Source organism: Phyllostomus discolor, chromosome 3 (assembly GCF_004126475.2).
Source record: "Phyllostomus discolor isolate MPI-MPIP mPhyDis1 chromosome 3, mPhyDis1.pri.v3, whole genome shotgun sequence".
In the NCBI taxonomy this organism is placed as follows: Eukaryota; Metazoa; Chordata; class Mammalia; order Chiroptera; family Phyllostomidae; genus Phyllostomus; species Phyllostomus discolor.
In genome coordinates, this window is record NC_040905.2 from 67,493,935 (window position 1) to 67,516,893 (window position 22,959).

The 22,959-nt window shown below is 36.7% G+C and overlaps 1 protein-coding gene across 16 annotated transcripts in view; it reads left to right on the forward strand.

Annotated features, from left to right (window-relative positions):
• PAM (peptidylglycine alpha-amidating monooxygenase) overlaps positions 1-22,959 on the forward strand; it is a 277,534-nt gene that overhangs the window by 183,471 nt on the left and 71,104 nt on the right. For 15 of the 16 annotated variants that reach the window (XM_036020590.1, XM_036020592.1, XM_036020593.1 and 12 more), the window contains 2 exons: positions 524-609; positions 2,000-2,083. In XM_036020590.1, coding sequence (XP_035876483.1) covers positions 524-609; positions 2,000-2,083 — 170 coding nt within the window. Of the gene's footprint in view, positions 1-523; positions 610-1,004; positions 1,058-1,999; positions 2,084-22,959 lie in introns of those variants that run through there. The other variant, XM_036020597.1, reaches the window with a different exon arrangement.

Sequence of the window (22,959 nt, forward strand, 5' to 3'; positions counted from 1 at the left end):
ATATGTGTATATATAACACCAAGAACCCTTTAAGTGGGGTATACTTGTATTGTTCACCCTGCTGAGTGTAGGCACCACATACTGTTTGTTGCAACAGCCGGAGACTTGCTAACATCAATCCCCAAAGTGGACGTTTCTTTCAGTCCACTTCTAAATTTCTTCTGCATTAGCCTTGGTTTATTCAGAATCTCTATGTGATGCCTATTTTTCTACCTGATTGCATAGCATACATTCCACATCTGAATGTACTGAATTAGAAACTGTGTTTCTACATCACAGGATTGTTTTACACTGGGTGACAAACAAACAAATAAAATCTCCTTTTTATGTGCTTTTTTCACATCGAAAATATTCTTTGCTCCAGTCATCATGAGATCCTCAAGCTGATATGACTACAGTGATAAAATATCCGTGTAGTATTTTACTTTGTTGTCATACATTTTCCCCGGTACCCCCACCGTGGTGAGTAATTTATACATTTACTACTTGCATCTTCATTTATAGCTACTTTTTTTCTTTTCAGGTTTTGTGATGAAGGAACCTGTGCAGATAAAGCCAATATTTTGTATGCCTGGGCAAGAAATGCTCCCCCTACCAGACTCCCCGAAGGTAATCCTGAGGCCTCTTGGATAGTCTTATATTAAACTGCTTAATTTCTGATTCCAAAGTACTTTTTACTGTATGTCCTTTCCAACAGTTGGTGACAATAGTCTGTTCTGCTGTTTTACACTAAAAAAGTGCCTGTATCACCTGCTTTGTACCAGAAAGTTTTTGTTTAGGTAGTTACTCTTGCTCGGCCTCTCTTTGGCAAGGAATTTGCCCACACAGCAGTTTAGATAGAAAGCAACCAAGTTGACCTCAGGCCACCTTGGGCCTAAGGCACATTGGTTCTTGACAGCAGTAGCATTTTGAGAGCCAAGAGGGCTAGGAATTAAATAAACTGCTGTTTCAGCAAACAGATTTTTTTAATAGTCCTGGAACCTGAGTATTTAATATGATGCCAAACCTCAGCTGGCTTTCTGACTTCACCTCTAAAACTGTTCATAGCCTCCAATGTGTGAGTGAATTACTAGACTCTCTTTTGTTGCTTAAACACTTCTTAATGTCAAAGTGAATGTGCGGTTCTGCTACAGAATAGGTCTGCCGTGTGTCGGGACTACATCTTGTGAAGTACAACTCCCCCTCTTGCCTCTCTAACTTATGTCACTCTGACTGATATCTGTTTTGCTTTGCTTCAAATGAGCCTTGGAGTCCTCTCTGTAGTTTACCAGCCAGCCACTACCAAGCAAGTTTGGAAATTAATAAGGGGGTCTGTCATAAATTTGATGACATTTTAAAGATCCATTAGTAGAGCATATAGAAAAAAATTTCTTCACCAGTCCATATTTTCTCTGTAGATAATTTTTAGCTTACTAGCCAACTTTATTAATCATAAGACTATTAGGAACCCTTCAGAGTCCAAAAATTTATTGACATACTAGACTTTGTAATCTAGTTGGTAATGGTTTCCTCAATAACATTTTTGTAGATAACCTGTTTTCATATGGAAAGAAAAATAATTCCTCTGAGATGTTCCTAAGTCTATTTCCTCTATTCAATGAGCAAATAAAAATAAATGTGAATATATACAAAATGAAGGGAGAAAATGGGTTCATGTATGTCTGTTCTATAATCAGGGAGAAAATTTTGTTTTGTTTTGTTCTGTTTCTTTCAAAATGACTGAATTGTCCTCTTACTATATAAGTAATTACTCTGGTTCTGAAGTGGGAACTATGTATAGAATTCTGTCAAAGCTTTGAGAAGGATTGATATTAGAAATACTAGAAATATTGGAATTAGATTATATTGGAAATTTTCAGTAAATCCCTAGTTTACTTTCATTTTCATACGTGATATGTGATTGTATTTACCTTTTGATTTCACAGATCAGCAATCTGAGATTAACTCCATTTGAGACTCCACTTCTAAAATGTTAATTTATCATCTTTTGTAAATCTAGGTGTTGGATTCAGAGTTGGAGGAGAGACTGGAAGTAAATACTTCGTACTACAAGTGCACTATGGGGATATCAGTGCATTTAGAGGTACATTTTGAAGTATTGGAACTAAACACAACTCTCAGTACTACACTGTTTAAAATATGTATACTAAAATGAAACTTGACCGCACCCTCTGCCTACTAGGATCAACTACTTTTGTTTCTTTTAATTTGGGACTATGAAGAAATTTATTTGAGGGTATCTCTCTTATGCATCCTACTGTGCTTTCTCTTATGCTGACTTTAAGGTTCTTTGGCTTTCCAATGTATTATCTTATCTACCTGCTTCTGTTGGGGGATTCCTTCCAAGCTGCATTGTCAGAAAGTATAGGCACTAGTAAATCCTTGAACTCTCTGAACAAGCCCTTGGGAGAGTCTGCAGGTGTTACAATACCAGCGAGGTTCTCAAACACTCTGGCTCATGGCTTTATCTATAATCCACACTTTCCAATTCATGAACACATCCATTGTCCACTGCACTAATGCAAAAATCACCCACCCCTTAAGGCACCCACTGCCGAGCACCACCCTAGACACCTATTGCTCACCCATGATTACTATGTACTTCATTTAAATGCTCCTTTTCTTATTATAGAATCATAACATGAGGAAGGGGCCCTTTCCCAAGGCAACCTGGACTGGTGCCTGGTGTTCCTTCTACTGTATTCAGTCAAACTCCAGTGGCCTTCCAGGCTCACACTCCTATGTTCATGGGAGTGTAAATATTAGGCAGTCTTCTCCCTTGTCAGCTTTCCTATTGTCTTGCTGACTTATAAATATCCCCCAAGTTCTCTAACCTATCATTTGTTTGTATTAACTAGACTGATACATTTCCCTCTCCAGACATATTAGCTCTCTATCCCACAACTAAGTCCAGAAGTAGGTTTCCATTTCTGCCTATGAAGTATCCTCTGGGGCTTTTGCTGAGACATTCCATGGATTCTCAGCATTTAGGATTCGACAAAAGTATCTTCCTCTGGGAAAGAAATGTTGGAAAGAATAATTTTATGTAATTGAAAAATTATAATTAGTAGTTTAGTCAGATATATTATCAATTAAACAAGTTCCTGTGGGCCAGCCCATGAACCCAACTTCCAAATAAAAGTTGTTTTGATGTTAAAAACATGCTTTGAGTTATATATAAATAGTTTTTCATTTTTGGAACAGAACCTTATCTTAAGTTGTTAACTGTCTGTAATGCTAAGACACGGTTTTGTTGAAAACAAAGGAATAATTAATGTTTGTGTTTAAGGAACAAAGACAGAAATTATCTGTTCTAAAAATGTACCCTGTTGGTATCAGTGAAACAGGCAGATTCTAAGACTACTGACTGTCAAAGCTTTGATAATACCGTAATTTTTCTAAAAAGGCAAAGAAGGCTCTCTGTGCACACCACCACGAAGTAGCTGGTCATTCCCACACACACCCTCCCCTTTCCACTTTTTATCCCTCCAGAGAACCCCTAGACTTCACTTTTCAACCTAATTCCTCTTGGCTTTGTAGTGTTGCCTAACAGATATTACAATGATGCCCTTGGGAAATGGATGGCATATACTAGTTCTTAAAATATATTACTATAATAATTTCATTTAAGTTAATTTATTACTGATGAGGAATTTGCAATTTGTTTAATCTACAGGTAATTTTTAAAGTTCTGATAGTCAATGCATAAACCTATATAAAAGATTGATGATAAAATTTTATATAAATTTTTAATTTTTCACTCTTTTGAGAATCATATTTATGAGAGAAGATATAAATGAGATATGAGGTAGAAAGATTACTGGTTCCGTATTTCATAGAGCTTATTATTATATAATGAAAATATAAATAAAACAATTTGTTCATGTGATTCATTCAGTATTATTAGATATTATCTTGTGCCTTAAGTTCTATGTGGCTTAGAATAGTAAATAAACACATGGGAAAATGTCAAATCTCATTAAAACAATTAGAGGTCATTTTATATTTATTAAATTGGGGGTAAGTGGAAATCGAATTATAAAACCCAGGACTGCCAGGGTTGGCATGAATCTGGTACAGTTTGGGGAGGTTTATAAATTAGTGTAGCATTTTGGAATGCAACTTTATTATATACATTCTATACAGAACATTAAAATCTTGTTCTGTGCTTTTATTCTAAAAAATAGTATTTTTATTTTTTAAAAAAATCAACCAACCAACAATTATTTATGTACCACTGACTATTAATATGAAAAACCAGAAATTAACAAATGTCATTAATAGGGGACTAGTTAAATAAATAACAACGAAAATAGCTAAACATAAAATAGACTATTTTATATAGACTACCTAAAACTGTACATATGCTTGTATGTTTCCAAGGATTATAAGGAACAAGGACAAGTAGGAAATAGTCAGTAAGCAGGAAAGACAGCATTGTGTGGATTGTTTTCCTTTGGAACACAAAACATTGTGCATGTAAATTCCACAAGCAGAAGCACCAGACAAGTTTTGCAGTACCTGCCGTCCATGTGCTGCCTTCCCACTCACAGTCTCCTGGCAAAGAAGAGTCCACACAGAGCTCCATGTGCCTGATTTGAGTTACTGTAAGGGGCAACTTGTACTTTAAAACGTTTCTGTGCTGTGACTGTACACATATCTTCAGATACACCTAGAAGTGAAAAACAAAGTCATCATATTTCTAATGATTAAAAATGCATTATATAAGTTATAGATGTATTAAAAATATACACCCATGTATGGTCATATTAGTTTCAATGAAGATTTGAACTTAATATTATTAAAACTGTTGATGATACCTTAAGCACATAAGTTGTAAATCAGAAGCAGACTAAGACTACAAAGAAATTACTGCACTCTTCTGAAAAGTGGAAAAATGTTTGGCATAAGGGCCTGAGCATCTTTCCACCCAAGGAAGGTTTTACAGAGGTGAGATGCCTGGGACTTTTCTTTAATGAAAAGTGAAGGTGAAGCAACAGCAAAGGTAAAATACCTTCTAAAGTTTGTTGGAATGGGATAAAGTGTCAGAGAGATTATCAGCTAAAGCCAACTTGGTATGCTTGGATTGTGATATCTGTTAGTAGGAAAAAATTGCATGTGAGTTCTGTGGAATAACATGCAATATTTGTTTTGTTTGGTTTTTGTTTGTTTTGGAAATTCTACAGAATGTGAAGTGGTAAAAATATCATATATAAACAGCCAACTTTATTAAATTCCATGTCAGTCATGGTATCACACCTGTGCCAAGTGCACTAATCTTCCTGCCTGTGGGCGTTTAGTATATTCCAGTTGGAGAGACAAGAACAAAACAGGGCATTTCTAGGCAACAATAGAAATGCGTTCCAGATATGGAGCCTGTGGAAAGGTGGAGTGGACAGGTGTGCCTGGAAGGAGGTGGGGGCAGGGGACATAGTCTGAATGGCTCTTAGAAGATGGAGCCAGAGCAAGGATTTGAATAGTGATTAGAAGCCCCAAAGTAGACAGAGGGAAGGGGAAGACACAATCCAGAAAAAGGTAAAACCATGTACATGGACACAGGAGAGTGAAAAGTCTCATATCCACAAGGAACTCGTGGCATTTGGCATCACTGGAGTGTGAGATACAAAGGGAGAAGTGGCAAGAATTGAGGAGAGAGAGGAAAGGTGGGGACCAGACCCTAAAGATTCTTGTGAGGAGTTTATTCTGAAGGCACTCATACTGCTTACTATGCTTACTAGCCAAGCTACATACAACCTGATCAGATCTTCCCTTCAGTCCGAGGCCTGAGGGCATGGAAATGCTACTCCTAGCTTTATGAAGAAAGGTCTGGGGCTCCAGGAGGCCATGGTGAACCTGGGTTGTGGCTCTGGAAGACCAGCATGAATTAGAGTTATTTTTTTAAATGTAGGGTTTCTATAAATTAGTATTCTTTGTAAAACAGAATGTAATCTTATGAGAAATGAAAGTCTCAAAGAGGCAATAGTGTAGGGGTTGGGTGACCAAACTGTGGGAGCAGATGGCCTGGCAGTGGCACTTGCTGGTCTGTTACCTTCACCAAGTTCCTAGCCCCTCTGCCCACCTCGTCTATGAAGTGGTCTCATAATAGTTCACATAAATGTACCTGGTAAGTGCTCAGTAAATGCTAACTAGTATCATTCTAGTCCCTGTAAAAGGCTTCCAGGGGATATAAATTCTCCTAAATGCGTAGTTGTTATAGTTGCCCATAACATAGAGAGTACATTGGTTACTTTTCAGTGGTGTTTTATTTCTTGTTATGTTCAGACACAGAACTGTGTTCACATCTCTCACATTGCCAATAGAAGTTTCCTACTTGTGGTCTGTGTCCTGTTCTCCCCAGTAGTTTTTGTTATTTGTAGTTCAGTTATACGAAGAAACTACAAGATTAAATCCTTGCACTTAAGGAGATGAGAATGGTAGGAACTAGAGATTCCACCTGGTCTCTTTTTTTTTTTTTCTTCCTGTGTTTTTTTCAACAAAGTCTTGTTCCAAAGAGAAAATTCACCTGAGATTTGCTGCAAAAATTTGCCACATTTCTTAGGTATGTCCAACCCAGGAGACTCTTAGGAAAACTGGCCTCTCCTTTCCAGAGTCCCTGGCATTAGCTTATTGGTCTCCATCTGATTTCTCAAACTGGAAAACCCATGCATCCACCAACTACAGTAGGAACTAATATTCTTAAAATGGAGGTAAGGATCTCTTCCCAAGAGCATAAGCTCTGACTCCCATTGGGCTGCCAAAATTTCCAAGCTGCCTAGTATCCTTAAGCTCTTGGTTGCATACAGGAAAATTAGCAGGTATTCTTCATGAAGAATACAGACCATACACACACACACACATACACGCACACTCATTCTAGCATGTTCTTAGGAGTTTATAGCTACAAGATTTGTTTTCCTTAGATTGGGTGTTCAATACCTATGTTCTAAATGAGATCAATGATACCTGGGGTTGTTTTCAACTCTCCTTTATATGAGCTCTAAGTTTATGTCAAAATTCCTGGTCTTGTCTTAGTAACATCACATCATGAAATTCTAGTTCAAACCCTTAGAGAATGAATCCTTTTCAATAGCCAAGTTTTCTAGAAAGCTAAGGTTTTTAACTCTTTAAGTACTACAACTTCAGAGCATTCTGGCCAGAAATCTTTCCCAATTATAGTATGTGCTTTATGAAATGAGGATAGTTGCTATATGTTAAATGCCTGCAGCTGTGCCCAGCATAGCACTGACGGGCAATAAATGTTAGCTGTACTTCTTACCCTCGACCCTTTTCTACCTAATTATGTCCCTCATAATTTTAGGAGTAGAGTTTTTCCATTTAACTGGGTTTGCTGCCTTTTTCTACCTGCTTTTCTATATTTTCTATAGCTTCCTCTGTTGTCAAGCTACCACTTCAACTCATTTTAATTCAGAGTGCTGCATGGAGGGAGGCAAAGATGCATAAGAGCAGATTCTGCCTTCTGTAGTTCACCCAATGGAAGCAAATAAAACAATCACTATAATCACATGAGCCAGTACACACTCAATGCAATGAGAGACGGGGTTGAAAATCAGGCAAGACCACCCCAAATTTAGAAAGAGATTTTATGTTGCCAGATTGATTTCCTATAAGCATCCGTCTCCCTTGTTCTACATTGATGCTTTAGATGTGCAATCTATGTAGCTAAGTTTCTTACCATTGTTTGTAAATTTAAAATAAGAGAGTCTGAGTTGAATCCCTTCAAGGGAATTTTTGCATAAAATCTTGGGAACATCAGTGCCTGGATTTGGTGACTTTCAGATTCAAATGATCCTTACCCTCTTTGTACTGTTCCATCCTGGCTATGTTCTGTTTAGGGGTGGCTTCTCAATAGCTTATTTCTGGGCAGATGAGTATTACCACTAGGCACAGAGATTGCTTTCATGCATGCAATGAAAATACTAACACCATACCAACAGGCGGAGTTCCTGCCACACCACAACTGAGGGAGTAGTAGAGGGAGCTGGAGGGACTGGAAACAATTGCAGGCAGGATGGAAAACAGAGGACTCCAGAGGAATTCTAATTCCACTGCATCTCTGCCTTACAAGAGTACTGCCAGGAAGCTATTGGAAAAATCTTTGAAATTACGAGCCCAGGAAAAATCCCTTGCTAATGCATTTTTGAACAAGATGGAGCATAGATCAGTGGCCGGGCAGCCACACTTAAAGTTATTCATTCCAAGATAAAGCACACTGCTTCAACTTCAGTGTAAGTATTAGAGTGTTCTTTACTCCTCTCTCCTGATCGTTGAGATAGCTGGAAACTGGGTGGAAGATTGCTCCTATTGCTTTCACTGTTGTCTTCCCTAAATCTGTCCTAGATGCCTCCCCCTGTACATTTTCCAGTGAGATATACAAGCCTGCTTTTACTCACTCCTACAAAGTGAGAGATGCCCTGATCAGGGTATTTGAACCCATGATTTTCAAGGGCTCTGGAGTACTTTTCAGATTTAAGAATCTGCTTTGAAATTGCAAATATGGAGGGTGTGGTTAATACCTCCCCACTCCCAAGGAGATGCCTGAAAGCCACTGAATCTCCACACTAACAGGGAGACACAGATGGCATCCTCCCAGCCCTCAGCCTGGCCCTTCCTGAATAGGACCCTGATGTGCACATGGTCCAGCAAGCCTAATCTCCTTCCACTCCTTCCAGAATATGATTGTTCTCACCATGAGCTTTCATTTTAGGATGCATGTAATGCTTCCAAGTTTTCAACACCAAGGGTAGCCACCTGCTTAAACAAGCCTCATCCTCAGTAAATACAGAAATGTGGTTCCAGGAAAGGTGCTCTTTACCTGTTTCCCTTTTCTCTCCCCAGGCGGTTCGTATGATACCCATGCAATCAGCCAGTCTCCTTTCTTCCCTCCCCAACTCCCGCTTCCTGTTTCTCTAATAGTCCTTAATATAGCGGTACAAATTTTATTTAAATACTTTGGGCCAGATATGGTTTAGTATTAAGAACTTGGAATCTTTTTGAAAAGTACTCAAGTGCATAATTTATATATTACATTTTATCACCTTTGGTGGTCTGAGGTACCATGTATAATCAAATACACTAGTATTCCTATAGAAAATGTTCAAACAGTCACACCATAATGGATAAATTAAGACCATAAATAGCTTCACATTCATTTAGATAAAATTTTGCTGTCAAACATTACGAAAAATCTTTAGGCTTTTCAGATTTCAGAAGTGCAGAAAGTCAGTTTTAGAATAATGAAACCTATTCCTTAATACATGATCTATCAGTTAAAATACTAACCCTGAATGGAGGATTCTGTATAAATATGAATGTTTTCCTATTAAAATAATCTCTCTCAAAATTTATTTTTCCCATTTGTGGAAAATACAGAAAAACATTAAAAATAAAGGTTAAAAAATTATGATATTTTACTTTTAATAAAAACCTATAATCTGTAATATGAAGTGATGGTTGCACATGTCTGTGAATATACTAAAACCATTGGATTGTAAGCCTTAAAGAGGTGAATTGTATGGTATGTGAATTATATCTCAAAAGGTATTGCAGAAAAGGTATATGATTAAAAAGAATAAAATTAGCACTGGCTGGTGTTGCTCAGTGGATTGAGCCCGGGCCTGCAAACCAAAAGATCACCAGTTCGATTCCCAATCAGGGCACATGCCTGGGTTGCAGGCCAGGTCCCCAGTTAGGGGTGTGTGAGAGGCAACCAATCAATGTATCTCTCATACATCAATGTTTCTCTCCCTCTCTTTCTCTCTTTCTTACCTTCTCTCTAAAAATAAAAAAAATAAAACATTTAAAAAAATTATACTACCCTCTTCAATCCCACCTCCCTTTCCCACCCACCGTCCCCCCTTTCCAGGTAACTACCATTTATGTCTGCCAACTTTTCATATGCTTATTCCTACATTTCTATACACACACACACACACAGAAACCACAGATGTGTAGAAAGGCACTTTTTTCTTTTGGGGACAAAGATCACATCACACTCTCACAGATCTGCATCTGCTGCTGTTTTTAACTTAACAATGTACCCTGGGCATATTTCTAAGGCAGTACATGTAAAGCTCTGCATTATTTATAATGGCTGCCTAGTATGCTGTTGTGCTGATATGCTATAATTTATATACCCTGTCCCCTATTAAAGACATTGAACTTCTGGGTTTTTGCTGTTACAAGCAGTGCTCTGGTGAGTGTCAATGTTAGAAACGTGTTAGGTGACCATGTATGGACACTGCAGGGTAGATTTCTAGAAATGGGATTTTTGGGTCAATGAGTGTTTAAACCTTAACCAATTCCACCAAACTTGACAAAACAGTTTTTCCAATTTACGGTCCACTGTGCATGAGCAAGGCCCAGGCTCTTACCTGCACAGACCTCACACTTCAGAATTTTTGCCCAGTGTTTACTGAAACACAGGAACTCCTCTACTTGCCTCATTAAAGGATTTGAATTAGCTGGAAGGTCTGAGTAGAATTACCTGTAAAGTACATAATCAAGGTCAGGATTTCTCAAAACCAGATCTGAAGACTACCTGTACCAGAATCTCCTTGGGGTACTTATTAAATGAAAATTGCTGGTTCCAGCCAGACCTACTGAATTAGATGCACAGAAAGCAAAGTCTCGGCAGCAGCATGCTGGGGGCTCACACTGACTCACAAGAGCCAATAATTAATTTTCAGATCCTTAATGAGCTGATTGTTCATTATAGCCATCATTAAAAATAAAGGCAATGAATACTCAAAAATCATCATCTAATTATTTTACTACATTTTACTATTATCTGTGCTCTAGAGAGCATTTATATCGATTGTTTCAGAATGGTGGAAATACTATAAAATGATGTTAACTGCCCATCTCTTCCTAACCCAGTGTTCAGTGATGTCACATTGGTAGCTTGAAATCAATCATGGTGGAGAAATTAACACCATGGAAATTGACAAATGCTGCAAATCAGTACTTGATAAATTATTTTTTTGTTCATTTGAATTTAAGGAAATTGTGGAAGAGATGTTAATATTGCAGATTATTGTGAGTAGCCAAAAAATTGAGGGAATATTCTTTGAGTATTTAAAAACTGTTATCCAATACAACAGAGATTCTGCTCACATCAGTGATGAGCAGCTGCAGTTCTAACACATGTCTCTGTTGTTTCAATAAACAGCACAGAATATCAGCAAATGTTCTCGTCTTAACCAGTCACTCATCGATTCCAACCACAGCAAAAATTTTTTAAAAGATTCTGTGATATTCGATTAGTTATATGTAATTTATAATAAACAGTATTATATATTGTATTATTTGTAAATTGTGTGCTGCACATTTTTATATTAAACATATATAATAAAATTTATATATATACACATAGGCATATTTTTTTAGAGAGCCAGTACACCCTACTAAGCCCACATCTGAAATGTTAACAAGATGCCCAGTCAATTTTTATGCACATCAAAGTTTGACAACTGCAGCTCAGATTGCCCTAGTAAGGATTGAAGTTACCTCTGTATCTTCTCTCTGTAGTACAGGTATATCAAGGCAATCTCCTGGGGTTTGAGACATGAAGAGGATAGTTTGCATTTACCAAAATAAGTATAAAAATCTCAATTCTCTTAAGAAAAGGAGAGATTTGGAAGAAGAAATTGGATTTAATTACTGTCTGGTTATTCTAGCACTTTATTTATTTTACTTAGAAATTTAAAAGAGGGTTTAATGCCCTGGCTGGCGTAGCTCAGTGGATTGAGCGCAGGCTGCAAACCAAAGTGTCGTAGGTTCAATTCCCAGTCAGGGTACATGCCTGGGTTGCAGGCCATGACCCCCAGCAACCACACATTGATGTTTCTCTCTATATATCTATCTCCCTCCCTCCCTTCTCTAAAAATAAATAAATAAATAAATAAATAAATAAATAAATAAATAAATAAATAAAAGAGGGTTTATTTTTATTCTTAACTTTTTCACAAAATTTACTTTTTGTTTTAAAATGCTATAGTGGTAGAAGCTACCTTCAATCCATGTATGACTTTCTTGGACACCCCTTCCCTGTATACAGGGGTGCAAATGTTCCTTCTTTACACTTAAGCTAAACAAACCTTTTTGAAGAATGAGCGAAAATAGTTAAGTTATACCCATTCTTTTTTAAATTTAATCTTTATTGTATTTTTTAATTACCATGTAGCCCTCTTATGCTCCCCTCCCCCCAGCAGTCGCCACACTGTTGTCCATGTCCACGAGTCCTTTTCCTTTTTGCTCAATCCCTCCATCCCTTAAACTGCCCCCCCCAACCACTGGCTGTCATCTGTTCTCCATCTATGAGTCTGCCTCTGTTTTGCTTGTTAGTTCAGTCTGTCCATTAGATTCCACATATGAGTGAAATCATAGGGTATTTGTCTTTTTCTGACTGGCTTATTTCACTTAGCATAATGTTCCCCAGATCTCCTTAAGTGGAATGTGTGGGATGACAGGGACTAGACCGTTAAAGGCAGAAACCATGAGACCAACCTGAAATGCAATGATTGGCAAAAAGGTAACATTCAACTTGCATGAAATTCCATAGCCATGGCCTCTTAGGCCTTTCCAGATAGAGGGAACAGATGGAAACATGGCTGAGAAGGCATTGCTGAAAGGAAACAATGACATTTATTTTATTTTCTCCTAGCGGAAGAAAAGGAGTAAAAACCATAGATCTGAGGTGTGTAAACTAATTTGTTTTTAAAGCACTTATTTTGGCAGCAGAGATTGAGTCTCCAGGGTGATTGCAAGAGGACAGTGTGGCGGGAAGGTATGGTCTAGCCCAGCCCCTCTATTTTACAGAATGGAAATCGATGCTTAGAAAGGTTAAGTGACTCGCCTAAGGTGATATAGTTACTAGACCAATGCTATTAAAAACTAAAAAAAACTTAGCCCTGGCTGGCATAGCTCAGTGGATTGAGCACGGGCTGCGAACCAAAGTGTCGCAGGTTCGATTCCCAGTCAGGGCACATGCCTAGGTTGCAGGCCATGGCCCCCAGCAACCACACATTGATGTTTCTCTCCCTCTCTCCCTCCCTTACCTCTCTAAAAATAAATAAAAATGAAATCTTTAAAAAAAAACTAAAAAAACTTAATGTATGTTGGATTTCCATTTAGTACCTGTGCCAAAGTTCATGTCCTAATGATATAAAACAAGTAATAGAGTCTGTGTTTCTAAAAGTCCTTTGAACCTTTGGGAATGGAGAGGAATAAATTTATTCATGCACAAAAGAATAAATATGAATAAAGATGGAATCATTTAACTCATCTCATTTAAGCCTTTTCATTCTGATGTATTAAGTAATCCACTTCCCTTATCTGGTAGGGGTAGTTCTAAATCAGGTTGCTTGATAATCCCACTGATTTCAGAAGCGTGGTAGTTGGATGTTCTCATTCTTTTCTAATCTTCATTATGCACAAGCAGCTTGACATGAGTCATGGGAATGATTTTAGGACTATTCAGTCCTCTCAAATGATCCAAAAGAAGCCTGTTATCTTGAAGTATTCTTTTGCTCTTGCCAATCTCTTCACATAAATATGAGTGCCCCGATTCTCCAGCTTCTGCATTTCAACTTTGCTAATCATGTGCAGTATGGAAAACTAATGATCCTTATTCTCTCTCATTCATTCCATGGACACCTGTTTACTTTAATATCTAAATATAGTCATTAAGTACCAAGAATTACATTTTTGTTCATTTGGTTATGAGGACATATGTAAAGTACTACAGTATTCTTTTTTTAAAAGATATGTTAAGAATGTTTTTATCCTTTAACATGTGTTTTTATAGCAAGTTAACATTGAACAATATAATATTTGGCTTAAGTAAGAGTTTTCCAGGAAAAAGTAATCATGCCCTAATTCCATTTAGTTTTTCTCATTTTATGTTTTTTTGAGAAAACCTTATACTTTACTTTCACTTACCTCTTTGCAACTCATGCTTTTGTTGTCACTCATACTTAACTTCTTTTTTTTATCCTCACCCACAGACATGCTTACTTTTTTAGAAAGAGTGGAAGGGAAGGAGGGAGGGAGAAAGAGAGACATTAATGTGAGAGAGAAACAGCCATCCATTGGCTCTTGTACACCCCCTGACTGGGATCTAACCTGCAACCCAGGCATGTGCCCTTACTGGGAATTGAACACTCAATCTTTCAGTTGATGGTCCAACCAACTGAGCCACAATGGCCAGGACTAGCTCCATTTTTGGAGATGGTCAGGGCTGTACAGTCATCAACTAATTAATGCCATTTAAATTAATAACAGATAGCGTTTCATTTTTAAACAAAAGAAATTAAGAAAAGAAAAAGAAAAGTATTTTCCCATTGTCTCACATAAAAATTAGGAGGTACAATTAAATTTCAGTGTAAGTCATTCAAGGCACTAGCAACACTACCTGCAGCATGGTTTTTCACGTCTCCACACATGCTCTGTCTGGTTTCCTACCCCTCACCCTGTCCCTCCACAGCTCCCTGTCATTGCCTTAGCATGTTTACATATGTGTGCTAGGAGCTCCAGTGAAAGATGGAAGTCATTAGAGAGAAATGCTAAGATTTCACATTCCATTTCCCATTTACTATGAATTCCTTTTTATGGTAGTTGACTACCTTATTTGTAAAATGGAAAAGATACCCTAAATAAATACATGACCAAAAAGTGTTTGATGAAGCCTTTGAAATATAACATTTAATGAAACTCACAAAATCATGTTAGAAAGACAAAATTCAACTCTTCCTGGGCCCAGAAGAGACCGATCTGCTTTCCCTGTTCCCATTATTCCCATTCCTCTTGCCGTTATCCACTTGGAAGCCTTTCATCCTGCTCTACATTTTTTTCCATATATTTTAATTCTGCTTTTCTCCATCTTTGAAAACTGTTAAGAGTTCTTGTAGGAATATTTCTTCTCCCCTATACTTTTTTAGCCCCATTTCTTTGCAAGTATTCCTCATCCTTTTTTAATGAAGTTAACTGTCATTCACCACCTACTAATAATTACTCATAACTGAAAGGAGACAAAAACCTAGTTAGTAAGTGTAGACCCTTCTACACTGACCCTTTATCTTACAGCACAGGTGGCAAACACAAGGCCCTCAGCCCAAATCCAGCCCTCCACCTTGTTTTATCCAGGCTGGTGCCTTGTTTCTACCCAGCAGCAGCGACGAGCTCTTGCTCAACGGTTAAGGAGTAGTTACATTCATACAGTCCTAAAATTACATTCAGCCCTTTGAAGGCAACCAAAATGCTGACATGGTCCCCAGTGAAAGTCAGTTTGACGCCCCTGTCTTAAGTATAAAGACTGGCTTAAGGTCTGAGGAAATTTTGAGGTAATGTCAGTCACCTGGGGGTTTCAGTGGTTTTCCATTAATAGAGTAATGATACTTAGCACTTTATACTACTTCTCAGCTCAGAAGTTACTTTATTAATCCTCATACCACATTACAACATATGGAATGACTACAAATTAATGCTAAATCAAATATATGAGCTCTAATGTTCAAAGTGTATTCCCTAATTAATACCAAAGACTACACACATGCATAATTATATGTAAATTAGATGCTTTGGATTTTTTTCATTGAAAAACCAAAACACAATGCACAGTAGTATTTTAAGTTGATAAAAATAATTGAGTTGAAAAATGTAACCACTGTTTTTTAGTTGACTTTCAAAAATCACATTTCAATTAAGTTGCAGTTTTTGCAGAATATAAACTTCCAGTTTTCAAAACAAAATAAGTAGGGTGGTGTTGCCACTAGATTATACTCTTTATCATTTGTGAGCATTTAGAGGTTTAAGTTAAATAAAAGATTGTGAGCACATTGTACATCATTGCTGAGAATTCAAAAGGGTGTGAAAGGAGGTAAACTCTGTGTGTGTGTATACATATATATACACATATATATAATGCTCGTAAGATGATTCAAAAACTGATAATAGAGGATTTTATATGAGAAACATTTTAGCCTTCATATTTTAAATTAAATTTAAAACTGTTTATTTGATCAAAACTCTCAAAGTTCTTTTTCATTCCTATACTTTTATAGCTATTACATTTTGCCCTCAGTGGGAAGAACAGAGAATAATTGGAAGAATGCGAAAGAAACTTTAGATTATCATTTTAAAAATAAATAAATGTATGTTAAAAGTAGAACTATGGAAGTCAAAAGTGGTTGCTAGATCTTTGCACTGAGAGAAAGGGGAAATTAAAAATTATTTGTTAGGTATAATACTTAAAATTGTCTGACCGAAGTTCGTGAAGCTAGTGGGCAAGCTAGTTAAGTGTGTCTGGTTTTGGCCAAAAGACAACTCCTTCAGAAACACAAATAAATCTTTAAATATTGTCTGTTCCTCAACATAAAGATTTAAAATTTAACGCCTCAGGAAAGGGACACGACTTGAGGGCTTGTGCTGCTTGATCTGGGTGCTGCTAACCCGGATGTGTTAGTTTTCTTCAATTCCTGAAGTCGTACCCCCTGATTTGTGTGCTTTTCTGTAAATTATGGTTCAACAAAAGTTTAAAAACCTATCAGTAATTTAAAAATTCAGTGCCATGTTTAAAAAAAATACTGTGTTTATTTGTGGTTTTGTCTTTTTATTTTACTTCCTTAGAAGTGTGATTCTGAAACAGGTTCACAATTCTGAGGGAAAAAAATAGTGTAAATTGTAAACTTTTACTGTAGAATTTTTTTTGCTTTCCGAAAAGATGGAGACAGGAGCATACTCTGACATTAGTTGTCCCACGACATCCTCCAGACAGAGCGATTATAAAAGCATGTTGGGGAGCCCGCCTGCCTTCCATTTGATCTCTTTTGGGAACAGCAGAGATCATCATTTGTGAAAGTCGTCTTCTTGCAGGATAGGTAAATGCATTTTCACTTCCCTGCCACAGGACAAATGGAAGCCAGTAATTTCTAGTCCCATAGCAGGGAATACAAAATCAAAAGAGGCTAACTCACTGCAGTGGCAGCTTCAAAAGGAATTCTTTTTTGAAGGTTTTTTTTTTCCCTGAGTGCTGGGTTATTTAGCACTGAAGCTTGTCTGCTATGCCAGCTTTCAACAGCCTCCAGCAAACCTGGGCTATTTCTGCCCTACATTAACAGTGCCCCTATTTCTGTTACCTTTGCCAAACTAATACATATTTGCCATCGCAGCTTAAGCTGTCAGTACTTTTTTGAATGGAGACTATTTTATATCAGTGTATCTGTCACTGGAGAATCCTTATATTCTGAGAGTATGGTTTCAGGGATCCATAAATTCCCTAGGAGAAATTTGGTGACTTGGATTTTGTTTTGAAGACACTCCAATGAAAGACTTTAATATATGCATTTTCTGATTAATTTGGAGGATTGTCATTTTACTAAGTACTGTCAAGTGAGTTTAAGACCTGCCTTTAAAATCCAGGTGGTACCAAAAAAGCAGTGAAGGAGCTGTGTTTTTGCTCCATCAATCCAGGCTTCCATTTAATGCGCCTATGCCCGGAGTGAACACAGGGAGAACCGGATCTGCTGTTCCCTCTGCTGTTTCCCATTTGCCTCTGGTGCTTGTGCCCATCTCTCTGTTCTTGCAGGGTGTCAAATGTACGGAAATAACCTTTGTATATACAAACAGTGTCTGTCCAACTCTACAGAAATAACTTTTCTTGTTTCTTATAACGTGCTGCAGCCAGCACACCTGACAGCAAACTGTTCCAATGCTAAGGAAACTGGCTTTGTTTGCTCTGTTAAGAGACCTCACTCTACTCTCTCCTAAGGGATTTTCCAAGTCATTTAGACTATATGAAATTTTCCCTGACTTTAGAAATGAATCCCCAAGTAATCTCCTATTCTTGGTCACCTTGGGAGCCATGATTTAATATTGGGAAAACATCATCTGTCCCATTAACTTATTGTTGTTAATTTAGAACAAAGAACTGTAAGGTAAATATCAAGCCAACTGAATATTCAAATAGTTATTACAATATATATGTACATATAGTATTGCAAAGTTAATTGGTGTGTACTATGATATCCCTGTTTCATTTGTGTTTATTTGTTTTAGACAGGAATAAAGTTGGAACGGTAGCCTTTAAATTATATTCAGGACACTGAGAAGGTGGAGGGGAATAATACCATTTAGAATTATTTGCTTACAAATTTTCTAGACTATGTCTTTATTATTAAAGATGTTTGCATCTTTGTTTTTCATAACACTTGGCAATGGTTCAGGCATACTTTCTCAGGACTTCCGTAAGGAAACGATCCATTATCCAAAACTGTGGTTGGGATAGTAGGTAATGGGTGCACTTTATCCTTTACCTTTACCTTCCTGAGAAAGCTCAGTGAATTCAAATCCACTCTATGACTGTTTTTCTGAAGTACTTTTCCAATTAGTGGAATGCAGTTCACAAAGCTGCATTAGTTCCCTCAGGACTGATGGTAAGCTGTCCTTTCATTGAAGCAGGAAACAACTAGGACAAGATGAACTCATGAGGTGGAGAGGGCTATCTCTAGAGGGAAAGGTTAGGAGACACCAACAGACTTCTAAGAACCTAAGATGTAATAGGTCATTATCATGCATTATCCCACATACTCGCTTTACTACTTAGCTACCAATCCAAGCAGGAACTCTAAGCTCTTATTACAAAAGCAAGCTAAATAGTTTGGAACGGATAACCTCACATTCCGAGCATTCACCTTCCATTAAGAAAAATGAACTTCCTGCTTAATGGATGTCTTTGGTACTCCTGGTTACTTATCATTCTTGCTTAATTCCTCCCTTAGCTTCAGGCTATTCCATAGATAAAATGCCTTGGAAGTCTCTAATAAATGGAACATTTTTTTTCTTTTTTAAATAAATAATATTGGCTACATATAAACATAGGAGAATTAATTTTGATACCCTGGTGTGTCACCAGTAAGCTGAATTATTTTGGCCAACACTCTTAATCTCTGTAACCTCGTACTTCCTATCTATAAGGTGCAAGAGTTCACCTCCATGACTGCCAGGGTCCCTTTCAGTTCTGAAATTCTATGAGCCTGTATATTTGATAAAATATGTTGCTGTGGTTATATATCTCTGCCTAAGCAGAGGAGAGCAATTTCTCAAAAAAAAAAAAAAAAAAAAAAAAAAAAAAAGCAGTGGAGACCCTTGTGGAACAGTCATCCAGTTTTCATCTTGCACAAGATTGGGTTCTGATTGAATATCATTTTCAAGTGTCATCCAGTGTCTGCAGATACTTGATTCATTCATTATCAGACAACTCCTTAGAAGTCTTACCATTCAACGGCCAGTACAGCAGTGTTGTCCTGTACTGTGATATGCTTCTAAGGGATTATTAGGCTTTGTTATTTGACATTTCTTAAATTGTTTTTTTAACTTTTCCACTATTAATATCTTCACCATTACAAATGCAGCTAGTACATAAGTATGCCATTATAATGGAGTATAATGGAATATGATGAAATATACCTCCTCATGTCATCTGATTCCTATCTTGTGAATGAAGTTTCATCTCCATATCTTGAAACCCACTAGGCTCAAATTATGTTTTACTGAATAAGAACAGTGCTTGTGAAATATTCCTTTAACAGGGATGTCCTGGGTTGTTCCATTTTTGTAAATACAGAACATGAATAGACAAAAGTCAAGTATTTACCAGTGTACCTTGGAGACACAGTAAATCTACAGCTCAGTCCAGTGAAGGAGAGAATTATTTTACTTTGGAATAAGAAGATTAAAATCAGATAAATGAAACTAACTGGGAAGAAGAGCTTCATGATTTTTGCATGATGACACTTGTACAGGATAAGTGAATAAATATAGGTTAAAACAATTTCAGTGTTAGTATAAAAATGGCCTTGGTCTCTTTCCTACAAACACAGGATACTGTTGAACTGACTTCTTCTAGCCCAGAACTCAGGAAGGAGCAGATTGGCTTGTGTCTGGTCAAGGGGAGGTTTTTACTAAAAGTCATGGAAGGACCTGGAAACAATGCATTATCAACTTCTTCACAGTCCTATTATCCCTAATCCAAGGATTTAGATTTAGCCAGAACATGGTGCTTATTTCTTACTGTCTTTATCTCACTGGTGATTCCATTCTGTGTCAACCTAGTTCAGACTCTTCTGAATCAGCATTTTTATTCTCATTTTGAGAATATTTACTTTTTGCAATATCTTTAACATATTATTTCAATTCTAATTTCTTTTTTTTTAACCATCTTTTTACTCATTTAGAATTCCCAGGTTGCTTTCCCCCTTTCTTCTGTTCCTGTGCTATAAGTTGGAGAAATCTGATGTGCTTTAGTTTCTTCAATTAAATTCCACACCTATGACTGAAATATAATTTTTAAAGGAAAATATCCATGTGTTGAAATTTTTTGGAATCTACCAATTAAAAGAATAATGCTAGTAGTACATAAAATTTATTGGACTTTTTTTAGTGCTCCAAATAGAGTTCTGTATTCTTTACATAGGTTATTTCATTTATAGACTAAATTTTCTTAGTGGTGTCATATTGATGATGAGTCCAAATCTATCTATTATCAAATCAATGGCCTTCTAGATTCTACTCATTTTAGACAAAGGAACTTAATAAGGACCTTGCTGAAAAGTGATGGTGATCTTACAAGGTACTGTGGCCGAGTAATTATGTGTGATTAAAATACATAAATTCCAAACTCTCCATCAAACAAATCCTACACATGGTACAATATTTATATTAAAATATAAGTCAGGGGAATAGTCTGCTTCCTAGTCTACCTTTCATGTGGACAAAATCAATTCTGTAATTTCAGACTATTTTAGTCATTTGACTCAATACTGTTCCCATCTCTCTTAAGTTATGGTGTTCCATTTCGGTGGTCTTCAGCCCTCTGTTGAAGTTTCCATCTATTTCCTCTCCTCTCCTCTCCTCTCTCCTATGTAGTTTCATTCTAGTCACAGAATTAGTCTTTCCAGCTACATAGAATGCTATCCAGACAGCAAAGAATTTTGATATTCTAAGTTTGTTCTCTGTCACTTCTTAACTATCTCATTTCTGATTTTGTTTTTTTCTACTTATGTGGTAAAATTAGTAGAAGCAGTAATGTATTTATTTAAGATAATAAACCTTCTAAGTGTCATTCATTTTATGTTGATGTAAGTCAGGCAGATTTCATATATAGCCCAGTGAATGGAAATGAGTTCATTCTTATGAGGCTTCCTATCTTGTGGCTAAAGCACTATTACCATAGAAGGGCAAACAAAGTCAGAGTACACTGGAAGTCATTGGTAAAATATGCAAAACTAGCTGAAGTTTCTGAGTTGATCAAAAGTAAGGTCAGTATAGAGGTTATGGAAATAATAATGCATCACTGTGCAAGGGACACATTAAAGTTAGAAGGTCAGAATCTCTATTCCAAACACTAGACTGAAATATGCTTCTCTCCCAAACCGCCACTTGCTGTAGGAATAGCTCTGTATCCAGGAGCCCCTGAGGCCCTCGGGGAGTTGCAGTTGCTCCTGCAGGGACTTCTCACTGTGTATCCCACCCAGCACATGGACCATTTAAGTCAAACTGTAGAAAGTTGTACTAGAAAAATATCGTGACCATTTACAATAATAAAATTGATTTTGAAATAATGAATATATGAATAACAATTGGTCCTAATAATGTCTAAAATGTATATAAATACGCTTTATAAATGTTTACTTTGAGATAATTCTAGAATTTTGTTCAACTAAAATATCTTTGTTTGAAGTATAAAAGTACCCATTACTAAATAACAGAATTTCTTAAAGTCAAACAGAATTGTAATTCTATCAGCCCATGGTTAAATAATCATGATAATCTAAAGTGTTCTCCACACTTTAAACCATAATGTCTACATGCTCACATGAACACACATCCAAATACCCAGCATAGTTTTTAGAAATGCTTCATTTCCTGCTGATTCACTGCATTGAATTGACCAGATAAATTTGCTATAAACAAATCCCTGCATCACTTAAAAACTCTAGTGTGGTTTTTAAAGTATATCTCTTCACTAGTTTTTCTTCTGTGTATTTCGTTTTCTGGAGCTTTTTGTAAAACATGCAAAATTTTCCCTTTGGACCTTTATATTCACCAGCCCACTACCCATAGAGGATTTACATTCCATAAGACAAAACTTAGAGCCTTCAAAATCCAGTTTTTCCTACAGTCCTATGTTATAGAATATGCTGGTGAGGTGTTTAGTATATTTTTCTCAAAATATATCGATCATATTATTACTTGAGTTTTTAGCTGTTTTCTTATTGCTGTGTGATATCCATAGGAGATGACACACAGCTAATAAACATGAAGAATCGAAAGAAAACCGGGTACTATGTCTCTGCAGTGGAGTGAGTGGTGAGACTGGCTCACCTTTTAAAAATCCAGAAGAAAGCAAATAGACAACAATTATATAGCAATGTCTATTCCCTTTTTTTGAGTAAAAATCTCTCAATTTAGACAATTTAATTCTAATAAAGAACATTATCTAACAGGAAGATACACTGTTACTGGCAATGGTAACATTCCTGATGCTCTTAATTAGGTGATACATTTCAATTTTAATGATAAATTTATTTAATAGTACTTGAAATGTGTTAATTGATTTATTAATTTTCCCATTTAATTTTTTAAGTCATTTAAAGAATATCAACCAAGTTGGAAATCAACGTGTGATTCACTTGATTCATTCAGTGCAAAGATGGAATGTGCAACAAAATGACAGTTCTCTCTGAACACTTATGTTTCTGCTAGGACGGACATTGTAGAAGGAACAAACTTTCTCCTGGTGTTGTTAATTAAAATAAAAATTTAAAAAGCCTGACATCCAGGAATTAGTAAGTAATCTTAAGTGCCAGGTACTGTGCTAGGTGAAAACCTTACAGGGATCCCATCACTCTGTTGCTTTAAATCTTCCAATGCTTCTTTACAGAC